The 26,011-nt window shown below is 43.4% G+C and overlaps 1 protein-coding gene across 3 annotated transcripts in view; it reads right to left on the bottom strand.

The window, feature by feature from the left end:
- Positions 1 to 3,376: 3,376 nt before the first annotated feature.
- Positions 3,377 to 26,011, bottom strand: part of nlgn3a (neuroligin 3a) — a 126,978-nt gene continuing 104,343 nt past the window's right edge. For all 3 annotated transcript variants that reach the window (XM_023269547.3, XM_055016743.1, XM_023269546.3), the window contains 2 exons: positions 18,595 to 19,384; positions 3,377 to 10,059 (listed from right to left, as the gene is read on the bottom strand). In XM_023269547.3, the coding sequence (XP_023125315.1) occupies positions 9,204 to 10,059; positions 18,595 to 19,384 (1,646 nt within the window). In that variant the 3' untranslated portion in view covers positions 3,377 to 9,203. The remainder of the gene's footprint in view (positions 10,060 to 18,594; positions 19,385 to 26,011) is intronic.

Genomic DNA, 26,011 nt, shown 5'->3' with positions numbered 1-26,011 from the left:
GAAGATAATTTTTTAAACTTTAGGTGATCACCTGATTTTACCTCTAGTGCAGAAAAGAAAAAGAAAAAACGCTGATCCTGTTGGCTTTAGTTGAGATATTTTTTTAACAACTTTTGGGTTTATCGCAATGGAATCTGGAGACATTATGACCTTGCAATAACGCTGAGGATCCTTTTAGTCACATTAATTTCCTGCAAAGCCGACATTCCCATTAGCCTTAATTGTACTTCTATTTGGTGTAATTTAATCAATGTTAGCATGCAGCTAACACCAGCTCCTGTTCAGAGCCACTAAAATGGCTGCAGTCTCTTATTTTGATCCTTGTGTCACAAACTGAAAAGTGTATTTCAATAATGCAAAGTCAGCATTCTGTATTATTTGCTAACTTATCATAATTAAGAACATTGGCAAGTTTTTTTCCTGTGTTGTTTACAGAAGTTAGTGATATAAGCAAACCTTTCACAGCATCACTAAACACTGATATTTTTAACTGCTGCTTGGCCTATGAATAAATATAGATCTACAGTGCAATACTCCTTTTATTCAGGATAGAAGAAAATCACTGCTCTCTAATTTAAGCTTATTGCATAAGTGGAAATATTATAATGGTATGTTTGGATTTTTCTGGTTGCTGCCATGTAAATCCAAATCTCCACCTATAGCCATGTCATTTCCTGTTTTGCTCGCTGTCTCCTGTCTCATTGTATGGGACAGGAAACCGGTGTAATTCCTTTCTAAGGAGTTAATTCCCAAAGAATGTGAGTCATCCAGCCTCCTGGACTTCAAATGAGTCATTACATCACTGCTGACTGGGGATTTCTTGACGCCACTTCTCCCTTCCTCTTTCAACTCAGACAGTTTACTTGAAATCATTGCAGAAACTCAAGCAAACTATTTAACAAGAATCAAAGAGCTCAAACTTGTTGTTATGGAAAGCATCTGTATTTTAAATAATATCCAATTTAAGCACAATTTTTAGGTTCAGACACTGGTGGAAAAGGGACTAAAAGCAAGCTGTGAGAGGAAGTGTATGTGTGAATGGAGGTGACAGTGGACATAGTTTTGACAAATGGCATGAAAACCCCCAGTGTTCTTTACTGTAAAGTAGCCAGCTAGTAAGATGTCAGTCACACAAGGAAGTCTCAGAACATCTTTATAGCTGTGAAAATGTTTCCAGTGTGTTAGCAGTTTCAGGAGTGTGGACAGAAACAAATGTGTACAATCTGTAAACCCAAGAGAAGATTTTAGAGTTCCTGTGGTAGCCAGACTGCTTCACTGCTCTTTCTACATATTTTTATGGTGTGAAACATTTTTGTGGATGAGATATTTCTTTCTAATCAATCAGCTGACATCTGACCACAAAGCGGGATTTGAAGTCTAAAGTACAATGTGTGAAAATGCCTTTCTAATAGGTATTATGCATAAACACTGGAGGCAAAGACGTCTGCATTTTGACATGTGGAGGTATTATTTTTCCATTAGCAAAACTCCTCTTTTTTGCAAAAGTTTATTAAGGTCAGACGTCTATTAAACTAAATGATTAAGCATGAAATATGTCTGAGTCTATTTAGGTAAATATAATTACCATGCAAACATCTATTCATTTAGTCAGAAAACTGCACAGGACAAACATTTAGGCTTTTACTGACAAATGAAGTTCTCTGCCTCTCGGGGGCAAAAATAGGCTTAACTTCAAAGGATGTTTCCAGTATTTCACAGAAAAAAAAGTGCTGCAGTTTTTTTTGGAATAAGCTCAGATACTGAAGTCAAACCCACAGCGTATTTGATCTGAAAGATCTGGGAAATGCCTGGTAGCCTGGATTAGCACTAAAGATCAAATTGGTGCCACTGAAAGTCATTGTAATGTGATCTAAGTGATAAGATACTTTCAGGAAGTCCTCTGGGAGTCCTCTGTAGTCTGTACCGGAGCAACGCAGGCTGGTGAGCTCTGACACCAGAAGTCCACTGACGCAACCTTCCCCTACCACCAGAAACCCACATCTGAGAAAGGCATCAGTGGACTGCCATCTGATGGTGAACTCCAGCTGATGCAACTGAGAGATAGCAGCAAGCCTGATCTCAGCTGGCGAGGAACAACTTTGCAAAATAGCTCTGTGAATGATGAGTGCAGTTAGAACAGAAATGAATCATCCTAGAAGTTGTGAATGTTGCCATGAAACTTCTCCCTCTCATCCCACCTTCAGAACTGGACCAACTAGCTGGAAAAATTAGCCGTCAAGGAGCATCTTGTAATAGCAGGGTTTTCTAGACAGAATACAGGATGGATACTCTGCAGAGGCTTAAAATGTGCTTGTTGCCTGCTGTTGTTACTTCCCTCACACACTGGGAATGTGCAGGCTTCAGTCGCAGCAGCCTCTCTGGTATCTCCAGGCCATCTATCTTACAGAGGGCAGATCATTACGTAGTCGACAGGCAGCTTTAGGCCGTGGCCAGGTGGGAATGCTTGTACTAGATGAACTATAGGCTGCTACTGTTGTTTACTGGACCTCCATAAAAACCAAACCAGCCCCTTTTACTGTTGAATAGTTCATTACCCCTGAGCTTCTTCTATTCTTACATTGCTGTCACACTTTGTTGCACCCAAAACTGCATTTAAAAGATCATGCTGGTGTTATTCAATTTCATTCGTACCAACAAATCCCATTAAAAGACCAAAAACATCAATGAATTTTTCCTGCTAACAAGTGTTGTCTGCATAGCCACAGCTTGTAGCTCCTGTCTCTGTGCCAGAGAACTCCATCATCGTCTAAAAATCATTAAAAACGCATAAAACAGCGATAACATCGGGTGACATTCCTGCTTATTGTGACCACTCTGCAGCAGCATTTTGTCTGGACAGTAGCTGTATGTCGCGCAGGCATCACTGAACATGCTGGGGGACAGAGCTTCTTGCTTTCCTAGTTTGATGAGTGATGAGGAAAGAGCTACACTGTCTGTGTTCACTGTAATTAAAGAATATGTCACCCAGTGCACTAGTCTGGCTCGCTTCTCTGTGTTTTTTTTATAGTTTTTGTGCGACAGTGAGTTCAATGGCACAGAGGCATACGTTTCATCTGGCTGCGGCTACACAGCCAGTACTTGTTAGCAAGATAAATTCATTGTTTGGTTTTGGTCTTCTTGTGGGATTTGTTGATGATAATAAAAAAGATAAAATATGCTGGCCTTAACCTTTAATGCAAACGCTGTGTGAGTTTTGGAGCACTTACGTGATCGCACTTGGATCGTGATGCTCTGTCGGTAAACATCTCATAGGATGAAAAATATACAAAAACACTATTATCAGCATCAAACCACTTGCTTTCAGGCCTGCTGAAAATGGATGTCATGCTCTATATTTATGAGGACAACAATAAGATACAGAAAGAATAGATATTTTATTTTGATTACTCCAGTTTCTGTGATTATAAATACATTCTATGGACATAAACATAGAAGTAACAGGGCATCTTTAGTAATCTGTACAATGACACTGAGATAACAGAGATTTACCACAATGTATTTGGGCTCAAAGACCATTGGTTTTCTTGATTACAGTCCTAGTATTCAGTGAAAAATGTGTTACAGTATCTGGGTTTGATGCCACCAAAAAAGCTCCAGTGCAGGACGCTCCTTGTTAGGACAACCTGAAAAATACGCCAGTGATTTGTCTATGCTGTGAGGGAGTAAAGGAAAATTGTCAAGAGTGCATTTTTCACAAGGAAATAATAGATTGTAGATGTTTTGACACAATGCAGTATGGTTTCCCTTTTGGAGAAAAACAGGCTATTTAAATTGAAAGTACAAGAGTTTTGGTTCAGTGACTGAGTCTGCTCTGCTTGCCAATAAGTAACATTCATTAACTTCTTAGTCAGCAGAAAAACACAGCAACTCAAGAAAATTAGACTTTAAATGTCTGTAAATTACGGGAGTACAGACTATGGCACTTAAAAAAGTAGAAGATAGAGAAAATGGGCATGTCATGTCTTTGTGAGACAGAGGTAGAGCTGCTTAGATTGCATTTTGTGAGGGAGGTAAGAAAAAAGCATTTGTGCATGAAATAGGAAGAAGAAAGCAAAGACGAATGAGACACTGGAAGAGAGAGATGAAGGTGAGGGAGAAGGTGAGAGGAAATATCGGTAACAACATGTTCACTGTGGTAGAAATAAAATTCTCACTGTCTCCACACACAGACACACACACACACGAAGAACCCACACACACCTGCAGCTCTTTCCCAGCGGGTGGCACTGTGTAATTTGGCACATCCATTTCCTAGCCTGGGTTTGTCTTCAGTGCTGTCGAGGCAGTCACAAACCCCATCGGGGTATTCCAGCCAATCCTTGAATGATGTCACTTTAGAAGCACTCTCACTGAACTGCAAACAAATGTTGACTGTGGAAAAGAAACTCTCTCAGAACTGTCCCATTTTTTCTCCTGCTGGTGATTCTTGTCATAGGAAGTTTGGACTAATTTCATCAAGCCTTCAGGTGTCTGATTGCAGAAGGAACTTGACCCCGTTTTTCTCTTGCTGCACCACACCACTGCAGTTTCCATGGTCTTTCCCTTTGGTCTGACACTTAATTATGTGGCTCTTCACAGGGCCATGTCTCCCAAACTGTGTCCCCGGGGCCACCAGGTCTGCCCCTGCCAATACTCAGTGACATCTGCTCTGCTTTAACAGCATATGGGAAAATTACATGGCAAAAAACAAGTTGCCCTCCCATGACATTTCTTCCCTTTGATAGTTCACTCTCAACTCCACCACTCAATTTTAGTGTGTGTGTGTGTGTTTGTGTGTTTTAGTGTGTGCGTGTGTGTGTGTGTGTGTGTGTGTGTGTGTGTTGGGGCCAATGGAAACTCTTGCCACTGCACACGAATCAGATGAGTCAACAGTCCACTTTGAGTCATGTCCTCTCTTAAAGGGTTGGTTCACCCAAATTACATTCAAAAAAAAAAAAAATCAACATTTTGACAAAAAAATCTTTCAGGTGCAGTTACTATAAATTTTTCAGGAGCTGTCCTCCACATCTTGCAAACCTTAATTAGCAGGTAGCCTTCTCTCATATAAATAATAAATTAATAATGACTGGAATGTTGATTGGGATTTTGTAGGTGGTGCTAACAGCATTTGAAATGATATTCAAACTGTAATGATTTTTCTGTATTTTTGGGCCACATATCACACGTTGCAAGCTTGTTAGCAAACAGCTGCTTATTCACACATCCAGCAGGGACTGAGCAACATTAGCATTTATTTGGAGTGCTGTTTCTGGCCACCTGTCCAATATTCGCTGTCCTTTAAAATGAGGAACCATGAGAATCAGAGCAGCGAGACTGAACCATAACAGTAAAGGTACGAAACTTAATAAAACACGCTGAAATGTAAGTGCTGAAGGAGGCTTCACAGCTGCGTGGCTACCTGTGAGTTAGTCCCTCTGGATCACATAGTTATTTGATCGACTGTAAATGTAAAAATATTGATTACAAGAGTGAAAAAAATCAGAAACAAGAATTCACAGATCTCATTATGAGCTTCTTTTAGCCAAAGAAATAGTCCCTAAATGATTCAACACTTAAAAGAATGTTTTTGCAGCTGTTCTTTAAGAAAGGTTCATTTGTCTTCATTAACATCCTAAATATCATCTTTCAGTGCCACTAGGACCACAAACAAACTTCTGTTTAGTTGCTGATGTGTCAAGGTGGGTACAGAAATCTCTGTTCCTCAAAACCATGACAAATAAAAGTTTGTGCATGGTTAAATCATGGACTGTGTGAAAGAATGTTTCTTTGCTCCATGATGTCATCCACAGGTTTCCTGAAATTCATTTTGGTGGCTCCAGCTGTCGCCATCTTGGCAGTACCAAAGCAAACATGCTCTTAATTATGCATAATTTGTGACCTTAATACAATTGAAATGGGTGAGTTATATAAAGATTCACATTCCGCAGTGGTGTCATAAATGGGGAACCTAGCTTTCAATATCAGAACTGTTTTTGTATCAGGCTTTATGTGTGCTTATTTCAGCTATAAAGTTGGGCATTTTGACATGGGGTCACTTTTGGAGGCAGCCTCAAGTAGACAGTCAAGGAACTTCAGCTTTAGACACTTCAACACCACCTTCATTCTTCAGCTCCTGCAAACAGTCTAAATTGCAAAAATACATTTAATAGTGCAAGATTTTGGCACTAAACTTTCATCAGGCATTTGATGCAACACAAATATTACCAAATCAATGTGTAAGGTAGACAGTCTGCAAAAGTCTGAAACTTTTGGACATGCTTATCCCTCTCCCATGCACCTGCCTCATGAAACAGATGTGCGAGGAGTTCCTTTGTTTAAAATAAGAGAGTTAAAAAATATATATAATCTGGGTGAATTGACCCTAAAAGAACTTATTAGGACTCAGCAAGAAAAGGCTACATCCATTTTGTATTCTGGAGTATTTTGTTAAAATGGCTTTGCTCTTGAAAATGTCATCGGTTACATGATGTTTCTTCATTTTAGGCCACATAACAAAGTTCTGCTGATAATATTGCAAGCTCTTACTTCTTTTGTGAGCACACACACTCAGCCATTATTAAATGCTTCTGTATGTGTGAGGCAGCTCCAGGTAGAAACTGGGTGCTTGGTTCCTTCGTAGTGGCTGTGGCTCAGTTTAAGACGGCGGCTGATTAGGAGGTGAGCTCCATATAAGGCAGGATGAGCAAAGACAAGATGACTCATATAGATCAGTCTCCAAGCAATTTCCCTCAAATAACCTCTTCTCTCTTTATGCTACTGGCAGGATCGGTGATGAGCTGACCAGACTGTGCTTCTCGCTCTGCTGCGTTTCCAACCATTAAATACCAAGGGAAGCTGTAATGAAATACTTCATAAAAACGTTGAGGTCTACGTGCATGAAGTATGTAAAAACTGCAACGCTGCTCTAGGATCACTGGTCAGGTTGCATTACTGCTCTTCGCTGTAACGCAGCAGACAATCTGTGCTACACCAAGGTACTTAATGAAAATTGTCAGTTTTACTCGCAGAATCAATAACTCCAGTTTTCTCCTTGAGAATAACATATAATAGGATGCAATGTGAGTACATCAAGGCAATCTTTTCACAATCTCCCATTGCTGCAGCACTACTTTGCATGAATTACAGTAAAATGTGGAGTTATGCACGCAGATAGGCCCCAAGCTGTTAGCCTGTTTTTCTCAAAGGTTTCATCGAGAGAAAAGGAGAGAGGGAGGAGGAGGGGAGAGGAAGTCCTGGGGGGAGCCTTGCACTCGCTGCAAGAATATTTCTTTTTTAACTCATTCAAAATGGAAATAATAAAAAGTCACAAAAAGGGAGGAAAACAACTTTGATCAAGAGAGAAAAGAAAGTTTAGTGAAACTTTATATTCTTCATCTTTTTTTTACAGTTTTAATTGGGCACATGGCACAATCAGCATGTATGCATCTGGTATACATAAATAAATATTAAATATTTTATACATAAATATACATATAGAGCTCTTACAAAGACACCTAGCGTGGTCTTGGCCTGGTATGTTTCAAATGACAACAACAATACATAGAAATTATTTATGTTGGTGCTTTTCAGTCTGAACAGTGTTTTCATTGTTTTGTAAGTGGGACAGATATCTCCATAGAAGCCCTATACATATATGTATGTATGCCCATATTTATATATATATATTCAAAGAAATACAAGTGTGCACTGATATAGGTTTATTCAGTGCAAACAGGCCACTGTCTGCTTTTGAAGAGGAACTCTTACAAAGTCAATGGAATCATGTCAGTTAGTTCAGTTGAATCTTTAGCTATTTTTTTCTTCTCTTACACATAAAATAATAGATTTATTTTGTAATCTTTAAGCAAAATTAGACATATATAACTTTAAAAATAACAAAAGTGCTATTTTGCAAAGACAGACACCCAGAGACGCAGCAGAAACACTACTTGTGATAAACCAAAATCAACAACATGAGAAAGTACTCAGCCCCCACCCCCCAAAAAACCACACTATATAACCTACAAACAAAAAAACAGGTGCACGGACACACACACACACGCACGCACGCACGCACGCACGCACGCACGCACGCACGCACGCACGCACGCACACACACACACACACACACACACACACACACACACACACGCACACACGCTCACTCACCACTCTTGCATTTGCAAGTTCCGACAGTGTGTCTCTTCCTTTATCTCAGCCTCTTGACTACGCTCTCACGCAAGGAATGAGAAATCATTTTCACATGCACACAAACACACAGGTGCTCTAAGCAGCATGTGTACGTGCACACTTTGTGGAGATAATATCAGATAACTTAACAGATAAATTGGCTGTAAAAGATGCACTTTTTTTCTTAACAAAACAATCACAGTAACATAGTATTTATCTCTTGGCCTTCTCATCTCCCGGCAAGAGCTGTCCCAGACAAATCATTACTATACGAGCTAAAAACAAAAAAGAAAAAAAAGAGATAACACCATTTGTGGGGCTGTTGTGTTGATACACAACAGAAAAAAAATGAGTTTCCCAAAATGGGTTTTAAAATCTCTACATCTGCATATCCTCTAGATTCCCATCGTGGATTCAGTCTCTCATCTTTGAGTCTCATCTGCTTGTAACACACTCCACATGGAATAGTCTCAGGGAATAGAAATAATGACAAAAAGAACAAGCTTTGTAAGGCATTGAAACGTAAAACACAACAAAGAAGCAATTAAAAACATTTTGCGAATATTGACGAAGAGGCCATTGTTCTAGATGTGTCTCCCGCAGGAGGAAGGGATGGGAAATAAAAAGCACTTCTCTTTGTTTTTGTTATGAATTCAAGAAAAAAAGTGTTGATATCTCCTCAGTCTGCTTAAAAAGGCTTTTAAAATGATTATTTTAGAAAAAAACACTGCAGAAAGACACCCTCCCCTGTTCAGGAGAAGGGAAGCAGTTTGATTTTGGCAGCTCTGCACAACTTGACATCCATAGAGAGCTCTCAGCAACTCTCCTCGTAGTAAAAGTCTAGTTAAATCTCCTCACGTTTTAATCCGTCTCCTGCCCTTCCCCTCCCCTCCCCCTTGCAGCCCTCCCCCTTCCCTGTGATATTTATAAAACACAATCCTCTCTTCCATTCGTTCATCCTCCTGCTCCTCCTCCTCCCCCGCCTGCGCTGGCTGCCCCTGGCCTTCTTAAAGCTATACGCGGGTGGTTGAGTGGGAGTGCGGCAGGCCGGTGGAGTTGAAGCCGGTTGTGAAGGTGTTGTACGGGTGCAGGTTGGGCATGCCCACCAGGGAGTTGGGGATCATGGTGATGGTGTTGGGGGTCATGAGCGGGATGTCGTCCGGAGAGCGCCGCAGAGTGAGTGTGTAGTCGGGCAACGAGGCCAAGCGCAGCGCCCCCTCGTTGCTGTTCCCCGCCTCGCACTCATGGTGCGTCTGGTTCATCTGCAACGACATGATCTCCTCCTCGGGTGCGTGGTGGCCGATGTCGTTGGAGGTGGTCTGGCGCTGCGGGCTGGGCTGTCCGTGGCTGGAGTCCTGCCGCCGCTTGTCCTTGCGGTAGTAGAGTGCCGCAAAAGCCAAAACGTTGAGGAACAACAGCGAGGCTCCCACAGCGATGGTGACGCTGAGCTCCGTAGAGTAATCCCTGGGGTTCTCCACCACCAGCGGCCCTGTCTCCTCATCCTCGCTCCAAGAGTCTTTGTCCTCGCTGTTGTAGGCCGGGGACATGGGGGGCCGCTTGGTGTTGAACGGCCAGTTTTTCCCATTGGGCCTCTTGGTGGACAAGGTGTTCTGCGTGGTCTCTGGTGGGGGCACTTTGGTGGTGGTGGAGGTGTAATGGAACATGTCGTGGAGGTTGTACAGGTGGGGCACTAGGTGTTTCCAGAAGGCCACTTTGGTGGCACGGTAGTGGTCGCGCACACGTGGCTTCAGGCCGATATGCAGGTACAGCTGGTCCTGGGGGTTGTACTTGGACCAGGCCACCTCTTCAAAACGGTTGGCCTTGGTGTGGATGAATTTGGTGTCTTGGGGAACTGGTTTGTTGGGATCCCTGCAGACAAGAAAGAGAGAGAGACGTGATAGGGTGTTAAATGAGATTCTGGCAGTACATTTAATTATTCATGCTTCGACATTCATGTGGGGACGGAAGCACATACAAATAATAAAACGAAAACACAACAGTATGAGTCACAGCTTACATTTTGGAGTGAAAGGGGCTCAACGACTGGAGAATTTATTGATCTTGCTTTTCGAAATCCACAATAGCAAGAGCATAAACCGGCATCAACCAACCAACCAGCCAACAGCTGCAGTTAATAACTGATCCAGGTGTGAGATATATATCGCACTTTCTGCTACTGCACCATCTGACACTGATTTCTCTTATTTACTTATTTTCCCTAGGCCTTCGTGCAGCAGGACGTAGTCACTTTCCCCTTTCAGCCACCTCTTTGTGGGGCACAGTGCTGCTGTCTGTCTCACCCCCCTTCTCCTCTCTCCCCAGATGTTGTTCTTATTTCAGTTCTGAGGCAGCCCACCCACAAAAACCAGGGCAGAGGCTTTTAAAGTAAACACGTATGAATAAGTCAGCAGGCTTTAGGGCTCGTGTCAGGAGGCATCTTGTTGTTGATAATCCAACGCTGGTGGAGCCCCTACGCTAATTGCTCAGGGAAGGCAGCACAGTGTGCATTGGCATCCAGTGCACTGATGTAAAGTGGACCATATTAATCAAGACACCAAGGGAACTGTAGAGCCTCGTGTGTGTCTGTGTGTGTGTGCATGTGTTGATATGAGCCTGTTTGTGTGTTTGAGACTGAAAATGAGAGACAAAAACAGATGTGAGAATGAGCATGAGAAAGAGAGAACGATAGATTTTTTTTAAATAGATGCAGTACCTCTTTTGATCTACAGAGTTCACTGTTCCACTTTTCAGCTTTCACCACATTGCCTCAAATGGCCAACCATTTCAATTACAGTGAGGCTATTGATTTATTGAATGAATTAACATATAGAAATCTCCAACAATCACACAACTCTTTGTTGTTGTACAATGTCAGGAGTGGGAGTTCTGTGGCCCTTGGTATTGCTTTTGGTACTGATGAAATTACTTTCTGTTGAGAAACCTGAAGAATAGTCCTGTAGCCTTGAAAACACTGTAATTGAAGTTGGAGCCGCGACGTTAAAACCCATGTTGTTGCGAGGAGGCAAGGATCTGTGCGACATTTCTCTAAATGTCATGAAATATCCCCTATGTGGGTCTTATTGCAATGTCAGTGGCAAGCAAAGTTCAAATTTAGTTGGGGATTTAGGGATATGGTGGCTACAGTGCTGTGTTTTTCTTGTTTCTTTTTTTTTGGAACAGGCTGAAAAACCTTCCAAACATGGTTAAGAGAATTAAAAGCCATGCCAGAAGAATTCACCGTCCATCCTCTCTCCTGTTCGTTTCACTGCTGTCAATTTTTCTTTTTCAGGTCAGTGCTTCTGGGAGAGGTGAGAGGGAGAGAGAGGAAGAGAGGCAGAGGAAAAGAGAGAGAGGGGTAAAGCAAACTGAGATGGCTGGAGCTGAATCCCTGGACCTGGGCCGGTGTCAGCAGAGCAGCCCGTAAATAACCTCTTTTATTAGGCCCGTAATGATCCCCAATGAATATTGACAGCCAGACAATGATGACTTTGTAGCTGAATATCAGTAATTAAGTTTCAAAGGAGCGGGTGGTGGAGGTAAGGTCATATTGATCTCCCTGCACGCATCATGCCAGAGAACAAGATGTCAATGGAGCAGCCTGAAACGTGGTTGTCTGCAGCCTGCGTGCTTCATGAATTCTCCTGGCGCTCTTGTGCGGGATATCACACACATGCATGCAAGCAAATTTCTCCCCCTCAGTCTGTCACACACATATACACACACACCACCTCCGCCACGGAGGTCGGAGCTGTCTCGGTTTATGTGAATTCTGGGTTTTCACAACGCTGCAAACGTTCCCATTTTTGAGGAGGGTCAATTTGCCTAATTGTGATGGCAAAAATATTGCAAAGGTACTTGGCTGGATCTCACAAAACAATCAGTGTGTGCAGGGAGCAAGGGAGCGGCGGTGCAGAGGAGTTAGAAAAGCTCTTTGGTGGCGGGCTGGCAGGCTGGTTCAGTGCAAGTGAAGATGAATAATTTAGGGAACACAAAGAAATCAATGTGGCATCTTTAGTTAATTTGATTTGCCGCATTAGAGAACAACTGGCTGCCTTATCTAATTACACACACATATGCTTGGGTAATTGTTGCAAAGTCAATAGTAAACAGGCTACATTCCTTTGAACAATTTCTACCACTGCTGCTCAACTTTGGGGCTGCTCTGTGGCTTTGAAGTCCTGCCCTGAGCTGAGCAGTCGGAGGGAGAGATCTGAACTCGGTCTTTGCTGCTCAGTGTGGCGAGGGCTACAAGGTTACCCTGCTCTGTTTGTGTCGGAGCTCACTGGGCGATGCACCGTAGTCAGACCCTTTAAGATATCAACCGACTGCTGATCAAGATGGGCCGAGGAGCGTTATAAGTTACCGCACAGTGAGGAATTTTCATGAGAGATAAAAAAACAACCTGAAAACGCTTATTAAACATTATCTTAACCTGTCATATCGCTTCTGGCGAGCTGAAATTAAACAGGGTGAGGGTGCGATGGGCTGTGTAACCTGATTAAAGCTGACAGTCTGCACTTGAACCTTGCGGTCATCGAAACATCTCACATTCAAACATTTGGGAGATAAAACTCTGAAAAGTGCGTTGTCCAAACACTCCCCAAGCTCACTGCATGTGCTCAGCTCTGCAGCGAACGCCTCGTTGTGACTTGCACGAACAGCCCTGGCATAATGTGATATTTGTGGTCCTGTTGGGCTCTCACAGCTCTCCTGCATTAGCTGATAGCCTGCCTCCTGTCAGACCTCCCACCTAATCTGGATGGTCATTGAAGCTGTGGCTGGACTCCCAGGCAGAGGAGAGGGATTATTACACCCATAAAAGCAGGCGTTTTAATGGCCTTTCAGATTTCCTCTGATGTGTTCATATGGCTGTGGTACTATAAACCATCGCCTTCATCTCTTCCTCAGCTTCCCTCTCCAACCTCGCAACCTGCTGACCCTTCTAACCTCGGCTTGCCATGCGTGTTGAAGTGCTCCCGTTTGATTGACTGGGAGTTTATGTATGCATGTTTCCTGTCATGTCTGTCAGCTCGTACACCTTGTTGTGTGTGTGTACTGTATTTGTGACACATCATGGTATAATGACCTCTTGGAGCGCACAAGTGCGACACTTGAACACAAGACATGTCACGATTCACAAGGCTGTACACGACAGGTAGCGATGACAACAGGCCTCTCCAGGCTGATATAAGGAGATGCCTTCTCTAAGTATTAAACAGCTCTTCTATAAGTCGCTGTGCCACCTGGGTGACAGACATGACTCTCGGCTCTCAGCTCTACCTACACATGTGACAGAATGAGACCTGAGCTCATTACCTATTCCAAAGCCCTATCTACACAGCACTGATGGAAAAGGTAGATAAGGAGGAAGAATGAATATCATTTTCTTTCTTTTTTCATTTCCCATGTACCTCCTTTCCCTTTTCATCCTGATGTAATTTGAAGCGCTTGAATGATCATAGACCTAGCCATCACCAAATCTGAAAAGACACGTTTAGGTGCCCTAAGGCAGAAGACAAGAATCTATTTTCACTGCACTCAAGGTCTCTGAATCCTGAGCTGAGTGTAGCTTCTCAATATAAAACAAGGAACATGCATTAATTCAGCGGCACTGATGCTCATTTTGCAAAGCAGGAAAAATATGCAAAATTAAAGCCTGCTTCTTTTGTTTATTTTATTTTTAGTTATTGTTGTTACTGTTGTGTAACAAATTCATCCCCTGCAGTTGTTTGTGTACTTACCAGGTAACACAATGTACGCAGCTAATTGTAATTTTCACTGAAACAGAAGGTTACCCAACACCTTTTCCTGCATTCTGCAGATTTTTTTTTTTTTAGAGAAATATCCTATAAGAAATCCAATTCTGTTTGTAGACTTTGTCTCGGTGCAGCGCGAGGGGGGCAACTCCAGCACTGAGCAGGCAAATTATCAGGCTGTGCTCTTTTACCCTTCATGTGGTTGCACGCTGGGGCGCAGGGCTGAGTGATGCGTGGTTCATATTTAATGGCAGCCTTCGGTTCAGCAGGCTAAGTGATGCAGGGCGAGGCGCGGTGACTTTGGGGTGTGCAGAAGTGTTGGAGGACACAGCTCTCGGACCACTGCTTATTATGGATGCTATTGATTTGTTTGATTAGATGAGTGGCAGCAAACAAAACACCTCCCCCATCCTCCAACACCTTCTCTGCACTCGCTTTCTCCTGCTTTTACCCGGTTAGCAGCTTTTGACTGCATCTGATTTGGTATTGTTGTTACACTTTACTTTTACATTTTTTATTGTATTCATTCTAATCTGAATCTGACAAAACACTTAAAGATGTACACATGCATATCCACTTCCTCTTCCTCTCCTCCCCTGCTGCCCTCCTCTCATTACATTCAGTGCACAGCATGGACACCGATCAATGGCATCCAGACCCCTTAACAAGCCACACCACTTCCTTACCTTCTCTAATGCAAATCAGAATATTGGCTACAAATCTCCTATCAAGTGAGTGCCTATTTAATGGAGTAGGTATAGTGGCTGTTGGGGGCTGTGTTGTTCCACAGTGCCAAGCATTCACAGACTCCTGGTACAGGTTGAGTCGGCTCTAACGAAGGAAAACTGAAGAGAGAGCGATGACTAAGAAGGAGAAAGGACAAGGAAGGAGATCGGGGATGAGTGATGTAACTATTAGACAGCTGGGGCAAAAAAAAAAGAGAAAGGCTGAAGTTGTGCATGAATGAGGTCAGAAGGGAGAAACAGCTGAAGTGCATGTATTACTAATCTAACAAAGAAGCGATGTTCGATTGACAAGCAGGAGGAAAACAAAAGAAAACTCAACTAGCCGTGCGGTAAATCCGAGTGTTGGCTGTTAAACTGCACTATAGACATGCTGTAGTCTTTTCTTGCTACGTTTATTTGGTCGGCAGCCATTGTCACTGAAGAAATCAATCCTGCATATTTTAGCTCATGTAGCAAACGTAATACATGAGTAGATTTTCTTTTCGTTTTTTTGTATATAATAATGAGAGAAAGAAAGATGGAGGGAAAAAATTCAGCAAATGACAGCGTGCTGCTCTTTAACTACCTACCAGGCCCGGCACAGCATGTGGCACAGTTCCCACATGGAACAGGGGAAATGAGCACCAGCCAGTAGGAGGAAAAAAAACACCAAGAAGTAGAAAGATGGACCAACATATTTATAGCACTAATGATATATAATGATTGATCTTTTCTGGGTGTTTCATCACTCTGCCTTTTCTGAAGAGTTCTGCCAGTGTTTTTGTGTAAAGTTGCATTGCTGTGCCTGCATTCATGTTTGAGAAGGCGTAAAAGTCACTGTATGTGGACTTGTGGCAAAAGTTGTGGGAAAAACAGTTCAGAAGAAGCAATAAAATGCAGGCTAATTTTGCCTGTCAATACGAAAACAAATGCTGCAGCCAGAAAAATAACTCGGGGCTGAGTAAATCCCCAGCTTCCGAAACATCCCTAACTCTCAGGAAAGAACAGCCTCACAGTGTAAACGCACGCTCTCTCGCAAACACTCACACACATGTGCAGACACACACACTAAGAAGATTTGACAGTGTGCACTCTCTGTGTGCTTTTATGCTTCACTGACACTGATGGAGAAAAAAAAGGGAAGGGATTTGCCCTGTAAAGATGACACATGAGAGCCACGGCCAGGAAGAGCTTTGGGGGAATGCTGCTATGATACACACTGTTGACATGCAGCCCAAGTGTCTCAACATCGTGTCACACATGTTTCTACAGCCGATTTAGAGACAAGGGCAGGAAGTGCAATCTGGGTCAGTTCATTACGAACATCTGGAAGGGGAGCGGGAGCTGCTTTACAGATATAGGCAAGATGGCTGTAGGACGGGCCACGAAGGCAAAGGGAATTCAACTGGGTCTTAATTAAAAGTATGTCCTCTAGAGCCAGATTGGGTTGGGTGGTGTTGGAGGAGAGATCTATATCCCTTAGTTTGGTCTAAATGAGGAGAATGAACTTCAGAGTCTGTGGGAAATGTCTTACATCCTCAACACCCCCTGAAGAGTTGATGGTAGATTCCTTTAGCTGGAGTAAATTTACCCTTTCGAGCAGCACACAGTCTTTTTTATTATGCTGGCATTTAATCCCGGGCTCTTTACCATCTGAGTGCCTAATTGTGGTTTGCCTGTAATCCGCTTGTTTGGAGTTACGCCAAGGTGACACACCATAGGATGGATACCACACAAAACATGGTGGGAACGGATCAGAAAACAGTTTATCCTCCCGCTGCTCTGCTCCATATCTCAATCAATCAGTGACATGAAAATGTACAAAACTGACATGGGGTTGGCGGTGAAGTGCAATTTGTTGTTTCTCCATTTCCTGCTTCCCAGGGAGAAGGTCGGGTTACAGTTGGATCAGGATTACTGTCCATGCTGCTGTGTTGAATCCGAGTTGTTGTAGGTATGACAGACAGACTGCCATCATTCATCTGAATTCATTTGGTTGACAGATCCAAGTTTGGAGTCATTCAGCACAAAAAGCACCATGCGTTGTTACCTTGAGGCCTCAAACTTTTCTCATTAAAATTAAACGCACTGTCTGTTCTTATAACAACAGACAATATTCTTGAAAGGACAAGTCATAAATTCCATCTGTATCTACAAATTGCAGCTTTGTGCGAGCTGACACAAGATGGCTGGCAGGCAGAGGAGACAGCTGTTTAGTCCGAGCTTCGCTGATGGACCTCAGTGCTTTCCTTGAGGAGCCAAAACAGCCAACATCAGTCCATCTGCGCTTGTCCGCCATTAGCAGTTCAAGGTTCGAGCAGCCAGATGACTGGATGTGAGCGCAACCTGATTGGACAGCAGATGAAATAGAGGCAGATAAAAAACGGAACAAGATTTCCCATTTAGGACGGGATCAATACCTCTCTGGTAACAGGGACTGTCAAATTAAATTTAAGTTGTTAGAAATGATTACTAGTAGTCATACAAAATGGCCAGGCTTTGCGATGGGTGGGGGCGAAATTGAGCATGGTGGGGAGTGCGAGTCACCCAGGGCACGAGTGATCGACTGGGTCCAGGCTGAGGGAATCAATACCGCCGAGGGCAAGAGTTTGATATGCCTCCCTGATAAGTCTTTGTGTTCTTTTGGGCCCCAGTGTAATAGAGCATAGATAGTATTTCCAGCCAAACGCACACACACACACACACACACACACACACAGCGCTCACAGAAGTATAGAGAAAGCCAGGCCGCCATGCCCGCATGCTCAACCCAAACAGTCAGCCAAGCACGAATAGCACAGCACACATTCTGGAGGAACATTTAATCTTCCTCAGATTCAATATGTCTCAGGTTTTCAGGCTGAGACCCAGGAAGTCCAGGCTAAAAAAACAAACAAACAAACAAACAAACAAACAAACAAAAAAAACACATCTGAAAAAAATGGCTCTGCTAAATAAAATTCCTTCTCTGTCCCATCCATTGTAGAGATCCTGTTTTCCTGCAGCACAGCAGTGCTTTTAATAGGACTGGGATAGAATTTCTCTTTCTTTCTATTAATAACTTAACAAGTTTGTAATTGTGTGATCACTGGTTTTACTAATGTGCAAGGATGGCTGCAAAAAAAAACACACACACAAATGTGGGAATATATTGTGTTTCTACTGTTAGAATCATGAGACTAATGCCTCTTTGATCTAAATGGAGATGAATTTGTTTAATGTTTGACATTTTCCTACTGTTGAACAAATTTTCCAACACATAGCCAACATGTTCCTTACCACTGCATTTACATTCTGTTGACTGTATAGTAGACAGGTTGAAATAATAACTGAGACAAAAAAAGCTTCTCATATGAGCGTAAACATCACTGCAGTCAATCACTACCCAAACTTGAACTTCCAGTTCCTAGAATATCTCGATGAGTTTGCCTCAAGTCAAGTTACAGCTCCTCATCAGATAAAACAGCTCAACCATTAACTGTATAATCTAACAATTCCCGTACAAGTTTATTTGTGTGTATTTACTACTCTTAACAAATGTGAAGGAGGTGGATTGCTATTTTTCCTTTGCCTTGTGTGGGCTTCGCTAGACAACAAATCAGTGATCCAGACCTCACAAACTTTAATTTGTTCTTCCTGTTGATAAACAAAACTAACAGTATGCTAGAGTGCAACTACTGCTTATTTTATTGCAGATAAGTCTATTGTCTGGATTAATCAATGAATCATTCGGTCAATAAAACACAAGTAAATTATGACGAGTATTCAGTGCATCCTGGAGTCCGCTTTCCTAAATGTCCTATTCTGCCCAAGACCCCTAAATATTGAATTTACGAGAGCTTGACTAATGTACCAAGATTTATTTATTTATTTATTTTTTACAGAAGACAATGAAGAGAAATATGAAGAGAAAATTTACTCACCCAGTCTTGGCGAAATTGGTCCAGTAAGTCATGACCACAGCACTGAGCATGACATCGTTCTTGGAGAAATTACAGGGGAAAAGGTCAGTGGGACCAATCATAGGGATTCCAAAAACATAGGGCACCTCATCCCCGTGGGCGGCGTCTGACCAGGCGGGCTTCATCAGGCTCTGGCAGTGGTGGTAGAAGGCGTAGAAGTAGGTGGGTGAGCCGTAGCGAGCGTGGAGATCAGCCGTCACCACTGATGGCTCAACCCACTGGTGGTCGGTAAACAGCGCCACCAAAGTCTTTCTCCTGGTCTCTGGATTGTCCCTGTCTGCCCAGTCTGTGTACATGAACTTAATGGTCTCCCTCAGTGTGTCCTTGCCCTCCGGGTAGCCGTACAGGCTGTCCACAAAATCAGACACAGAGAAGTCAAAGTCGTTTCCGGACACGCCGTCCTCTGAATCCACCACGTTCTCCACAAACCGCAGCCCCTCACCCTGGTTCACCCCCAGCATGATATCGTAGTTGAGGAACTCGCCCTGCTCCATTAGGATCTCGGGGTCGTCTGGGATAACATCACCATCGATTACAGGTCCAAAGGCCACATGGTACCTTGCTGGTTGTATGTCCTGTTCCACAAGCTCCCTGGAGGTCTTCTTCCTCAAACAGTCCACCATGCCTGACGTGTCCAAGACGTTACAGCCCACCTTCTCCGCCAGCAGACGTGTATACTTGACCGGCTGGTAGTTCACCGCCCAGCTGGAGAGAGCTGACCCGCTCTGAATGATGGCTCTGTGGAACAGACCTGCACAAGGACACAGGAGGAAGAGACAGGATGAAGTTTAACGTGTCACTATTAGGGAGGATAATTCAGTTATGCACTATATTACATGATAGTTGTTAATTTTGTAGCTGCCATGATGAAAAGGGGGCTGTCAGCTACGCAGCTGATAAGAATAACAAAGGCCAGACAGAGCAAGTCCTTGTTGCCACATGGAACAATAATGGAATCATTGCTGTGATAATGAATGTGCAGATGGCCTGGTCTCACAGACAGCTCCCAGACAGAGGAAGGAATCAGCACTCTGTCTGTCATCTTCCCTTCATCCATCCATCTCTATATGCTCTCTTGGTAATAAAATCTGTATGTTTGTCGCGAGCAGATGCTGCAAATATGGGTATGTCGACTTTGTTGCAAACAGAAGAGGCACAAACTGGCAAGGCAGTCTATACCATAAAATAGATTAATTCCTTTTCTTGTATAAAAGGCACCACAGTTTGAATTAAGTGCTGAATATACGAACCCTGTTGCCCATTCCCTCTCGGTGATAATGTACTTTTCAAGGTAGCTTATATTGGATGAACCTCAAACACTACAATTATCGACACAGATGCTCTTTTTGCAGTCATTACACACACAGTACCTCCGCATCAGTTATGCCTTACATAAGTTAAAAGTCTTTTTTTTCTACCTGAAAGATCACTAAATTCTACATAAGTTTGTGGGTGGATTGCTATAAATAAAATTAGACTCCTACTCCCTACATTTGCAGAAGGAACCAAGCTGCACATTTTCACCTGGCAATGTAACACAACATGGTGGTACACAATGAAAGGAGACCAAAACTAAAGCGAAAGCCACGGTCTCCTGCTTGTACTTTACAGAAATAGACACATGCTGAACTACGAGGCACCAGATCATGTATTATGTGAATCTACTTAGGAGTCTGGTGTATGCGTGGGTGAGTGGGTGAGCATTAGAGGGGGGCGGAGGGGGTTCAGGAACCAAAGTGAAAAAATCTACACTTTCCTGGGTCGCTCTCACAAATTTAATGAAATATATGCATTATGGAGGAAATCTAAAATGACTTTTTACCACAAGGAACACATCCAAAATAAACACAAGTTCCTCAGAAGTTAACTGAATCGCACCTCTTTTGAAAAATCTCTCCGTGCAGACATTCGACTGAAGGTAACATGATCTCCTCTCTGTCTCAGGCAGGCCTTCCCCAGATAACTGCCTTGCTATCCCTTTCTTGATGGCACCACTCATTTGTTCTATTAATATGTTTTTCAAATTCAAATTCACAAGTGCTATTTTGCGAAACTCCGAGGAAATCAGAGGTGAAGCTTTTACCACTTGACTATGCTGCTTTATTGCTCATGGCAGTATTACTTTCAGAGTCAAGGAATTCTACTGAACTTGTGATGCTGAAAGCCACAGCAGATGAAATGCTTCCAAAATGACATGCATTAAAAAGAAAAAGTAATTAGACGATTCCACAATAAAACCACAAAGACTAGCAGAGAAACGCACAGGCCACAGACTGCGTTTGTGATATTTCAGCATCAGTGTGGGTGGCTGTGTTGAAATCTTTGTGTTTATGCGGTAAACAGCAGTCTTAAGTGCCAGATATATCACTTTGGTAGTCTTAATCAGAGGCGGCGGGGGGCTTATTTCTTCTTGGAGAAGACGAAGTGTTTATTTACAGAGCTATTTACATTTATTTGTTCGCGAGTAGTAAGTAGAATTAATGTGTCTGGGTGAGTGAACTGTGAAATGTTTCTGTGGTGATTGTGTTTACTAGTATAAGCCACATTTTGTGTTTCTGAACAATGATTTCTGGTTCTGGATGTGCCTTTTGACAGAATTCAATAAATATCTGAATGTAAGTTTCTGATTTAACCTTGGTGCACAAAATCAAATTTGGTTCCTGTGTTTCCGCATCATGCGTTTCTTTCTCCATGGATGAGACCATCAGCTTCCAGTGGCCTTGCCCTCACACTGCCCTCTGAGCTGTCCTGTGGTTGTGCATCTCTGCAGGATGGTGGCCTGTGCTGTGTCCCAGGGAAGCAGATGTCGAGGGTTTCACCCACTTGAAAGCATTAGAGGGGCAGTGCAAGATGAAAGATGGCCGCTCAGAGCAGGGAGGGGGGCTGGGGCTTAATCCTGTCATCCCTCCCCTCTCTTCCTCCTCCACCCTCCCGTCCCCTCCCCTGCACTCTTTAGTGGTATTGCCTCTCTTCACATCTCAACTCATATTGCGCTGTGCAAACAGAGCCAGTCATGGTGCAGGGAGTCTGTCCTGAATCCCAATGCCGCCAGCCATGCCACAGTCACTTTCTGAACATCTTTGATCACAACGTTGCTGAGGGAAATCATTTGCCAGCAGAGAAACTCCTGCGATTGCAAAGGCGATTTGACAGACATACATACATCAAATCTGCTCAACGTAATTGAGGAGAACAGCTTCAGTGCAGCTCTGCGTGGTCCTATGTCTACCTGCAACCGCATCAACAGATGGCCAACTGCTGAGGAGGCTGCAGCCAGCTTGACACTCCTGGATTTATCTCCTGCTTCGGTTGATGAAAGGGAAGAAGAGTGACTGAGGCTTTACTATTGTTTGTTGAGAAACATATAAATCCAGTGCACATGAGCTGTCACTGGACCAATAAATATGTATTAGAGCTGTGCGTGATGAGCCCCACTGGTAGAAAGCTCACTGGGGAAGGTCAGAGAGAGAGGAGAGAAGAGCACAGGCTTTATCACCCACTGAGGGAATCTACTAATTATCCACACTGGGAGCTGTATCTGTCTGTGTATGTGAATGCACTTATGTGTGTGTGCTTACATGCATTTGTGCTGACTTTGATTGAAAAGACACAAAGAATTGACCGACAGACGACAGATGTCGTCATGATAGAGGTTAACCATTTGTGACATTGTTTTGTCTTCGGCATCTACTCTGACATCTGTGCTGGAAATGACTCCTCACTCCAGACGAGTCGAACAGAAAGTGCATGACGCAACGCCATCAACATGTGTGTCACATTCGTATCTCGTATGTTACATTTTGTAAAAGCAACAGATAGCCCTATCATTATCTGCTTGTGTTTGACATGCGAGAACCCGACATCCAAACTGTGAGCAGATCCATCAAACCACAGCGCTGCTGGCAGATTGAGGTCACGCTGAATTATGACTGGAGCTCCAAGGTAATCACTCATTGGGCCCCTGCTAAAATGCTGTCGCATCGCTCTGCAGCCACCACAGTGCTGCTGCTTGCTGACCTCGACCGTGCTGCCCCCTCGCTAGACACCCGTTAAATGGGCATGTGGTTCAGGCCCTGGATTGGTGGAGTGGCTTGTGGAGGTAATTCACAGATGAAAGAAAAAAAAAAGAAAAAAAAAAGCTTGACCTTGGGGAAATGTTGACCACCGTGTTGGTTGGAGAGACACTCAAACACACCCACAGGCTCAAACAAACAAGTTGTTGTGACAATAACAATATGGATGAAATGCTGATACTAATGAGCCAATGCTGCATCACTGGAGTGAGAGTAACGTGATGTGGCTTTTTGCTTCGGATTACTGCTGATGTATTATGTGGCAACTATGTGTCAGAGTTCAGTCAGTGGTAATGGACAAGGATGTTCTGTTGGCGATGATGCCAGTTAGCACCATAAATGACTGTGCTCTCTAATCTGGAACATCTGGCAAAATTCACTCAAGCATCAGCCATGACTTTTTATCAGTCTGGCCCTGAGATAGATGTGACTGTAAAAACAGCAACCTGCAAAGCCACTACAAACTTAACAAAGTCATCCAAAAAAATTAAAAATAAAATTAACAAAGATAACAGCAGCATTAATGTGATGTCTGTCAGATGACCTTGAAAGTTTGTATTGCCTAAGTCTCTGTTTATAGGTCAGTGATTCATTTCACTAACTATATTCCACATGACTTTAACAGATATTAGGGGTGAAAATATGGAAAGCAGCAAAATCTTATCAAAATTCTTCCCATACACATAAAAGCCATCCCAAGAGAGAAGTAACGTGGCCACAGGGACATGCATTTCTCTCTTTTTTCTTCCTCGCCCACAACTTCCACTAGATCTTGTACATGCTTTTTCTTCGCCTTCAATCTTCCCTCTGCTCTGTTTTTGTCGCTCTCCCTCGCATTCTCCCCGTCTCCTTTTCTGAGGGACCACGCTGAGTTCCTCCCTGCTGATTATTAGACATGAGCCTGCATTCAGTGGAGCTTGAATCCTCTGAGCCATCTTACCTCCACCATCTCTTCACTGTAAGCAAATCTCCACAGACTCATGGACTGTGCGGAGCCCCCTCTGTTGCAAACATTTCTCTCGTCTACAGTCAATCTGGGCTAGTGCTCAGTTGGACACACCCAATAAATGCTGCTCTGCCTCTCTTGCTGCATTTCACTTGGGCTCTTATTTTCCTTCTATATCAGGGCTGGTTTTGTCTTGTAACTTTCATCACCCTCCAGGAAGCTGCAGTGTTAATAATTTTCCAATTTATGGGGACATATAAAGTACTTAAATCTCATGTAAAATATTTAAGCCGACTGGGAGATGAATACTTATAAAATTTGCCTAATTGTATATCCTTGGCCATTTGCAGTCTCATAACACAGGGTTAAAGCTGCTGTCTCCATGGCTACAGCCTACAGGCTGCATCCACTTAAACACAAGTGCCTCTGGTCTGATCATGCATTAGTCTATGGGTAATTTCACATTGGTCTGGCAGCCCTGAAACAACACCTACATTGTTTTTGTGTTCCATTAAAATTTCCACCCAATGTCGAACTCATCAACTTCAAAACGATGCTGACAGAATCAGAGAAAGGGCAAGCTGCAGCTGTAGTGGCACTGAATCTGCTTCCACAGTTCCCAGAGGCTACAAGGAGAGACTGTAAATAGAAGCACAAAGGCATCCAGGAACTGAGTGTGAGGATTCTTCAAGAAACACTGCTATTTGTAGTATCTGTATTATTATAATAATATTAAAATAATTTTTAATAACATTAAAAATGAAAAAAGAATTGTTTAAACAAGACTTACTACACATGATTGATTGCATAATTTTCTTTTTACTCGCTCTTTCATGGCTGCAGCTATTCCTAATACCGTACCTGGCTTTATGTTTCCTCTACACCAGATTTACTCAGGTCTGGTTTCATAACAAATGATCCAGCAGGGTAGCTGCCAAAGAAAATGCATCTTCCACCCAGAAACTGTTTTTTTCTCTGTATTGATCATAACACAAAGGTGCACTGTTTCCTAATTTGTAGAAAACTTTAGCCTGTCTTACATCCCAGGAGGTGGTGTAGAAATATTTAAGTGAAGAGCAGCGAGCTTTAAAACAGAAGGACTGCCCTGCTCGTGTTTCATCATGTCCATAAAGAGACAGTGTCTGAGGGGCCTGTGTTTTCATCTATCAGTGTGAGACATGCTTCATGCCAGCCCTATATAATGTTGTTTGAAGCTGTTGGTCTTCTGCTCCAGTCTCTATAGAGACTGCCTGCTTGCCTGCAGGCTGCAGCTTAGGCCAGATAAAGAGTTTGATCCATGAGGGTGGATGGATGGAAGAGGGAGGGAATGGGAAAGCAGAACAGAGGAGGGAAAGAGGGAAACATGGGGAGAGCAGAGGAAGGCCAGGGGAAGATGAAGGTATTAGTGGAGGAGGGAAGAGGAAATGGGAAATACAGAGAGGAAGGAGAAGAGAGGAGAGAGGAGAGGAGGATGAGGAGAGGAGGATGAGGAGAGGAGAGGAGGAGAGGAGGATGAGGAGAGGAGAGGAGAGGAGGAGAGGAGGATGAGATGAGGAGAGGAGAGGAGAGGAGAGGAGGAGAGGAGAGAGGAGAGGAGAGGGGAGAGGAGAGGAGGATGAGGAGAGGAGAGGAGAGGAGGAGAGGAGGATGAGAGGAGGAGAGGAGGATGAGATGAGGAGAGGAGAGGAGAGGAGAGGAGAGGAGGGGAGAGGAGAGGAGAGGAGAGGAGAGGAGAGGAGAGGAGAGGAGAGGAGAGGAGGATGAGGAGAGGAGAGAGGAGGAGAGGAGGATGAGATGAGGAGAGGAGAGGAGAGGAGAGGAGAGGAGGATGAGATGAGGAGAGGAGAGGAGAGGAGGAGAGGAGGACAAGGAGAGGAGGATGAGGAGAGAAGAGAGGAGAGGAGAGGAGGACAAGGAGAGGAGGATGAGGAGAGGAGAGGAGAGGAGGATAAAAATGACCCCATTGACAGGCTGTACCCAGGTTTAAGGATCGATGAGCATCTGAGCCCAGCAAGTGTGATATCTCCTACTAATCACGACGTGACATCCAGTGGTCAATACCACACACTCCAGGCCTCATCATCACACACACTGACCTCCTTCTGTCTGCACGCACAGCACAACAGGGCCGCCGCTCCTCCTTGAACTCATCAATCTGCCTGCTAATCACAGGCATGCACAACACACCCGAGTCAAACAGTATTTGTGGACTAATTCTCGGAATTTAATTCAGCCTCGGATCGGTGTGGGTGGGGTTTTACTACATTGGGACATTTCAGATTAGTGTGTGCGTTGTCATTCGTACTAAAGCAGATTAAGCTGAAATTTCAGATATTTCATTGTGATTGTCTAAACTTTC

Source organism: Amphiprion ocellaris, chromosome 13 (assembly GCF_022539595.1).
Source record: "Amphiprion ocellaris isolate individual 3 ecotype Okinawa chromosome 13, ASM2253959v1, whole genome shotgun sequence".
NCBI lineage: Eukaryota > Metazoa > Chordata > Actinopteri > Pomacentridae > Amphiprion > Amphiprion ocellaris.
Note: the sequence above shows the minus strand (reverse complement) of the source record. Positions and strands in the feature narration are given on the sequence as shown.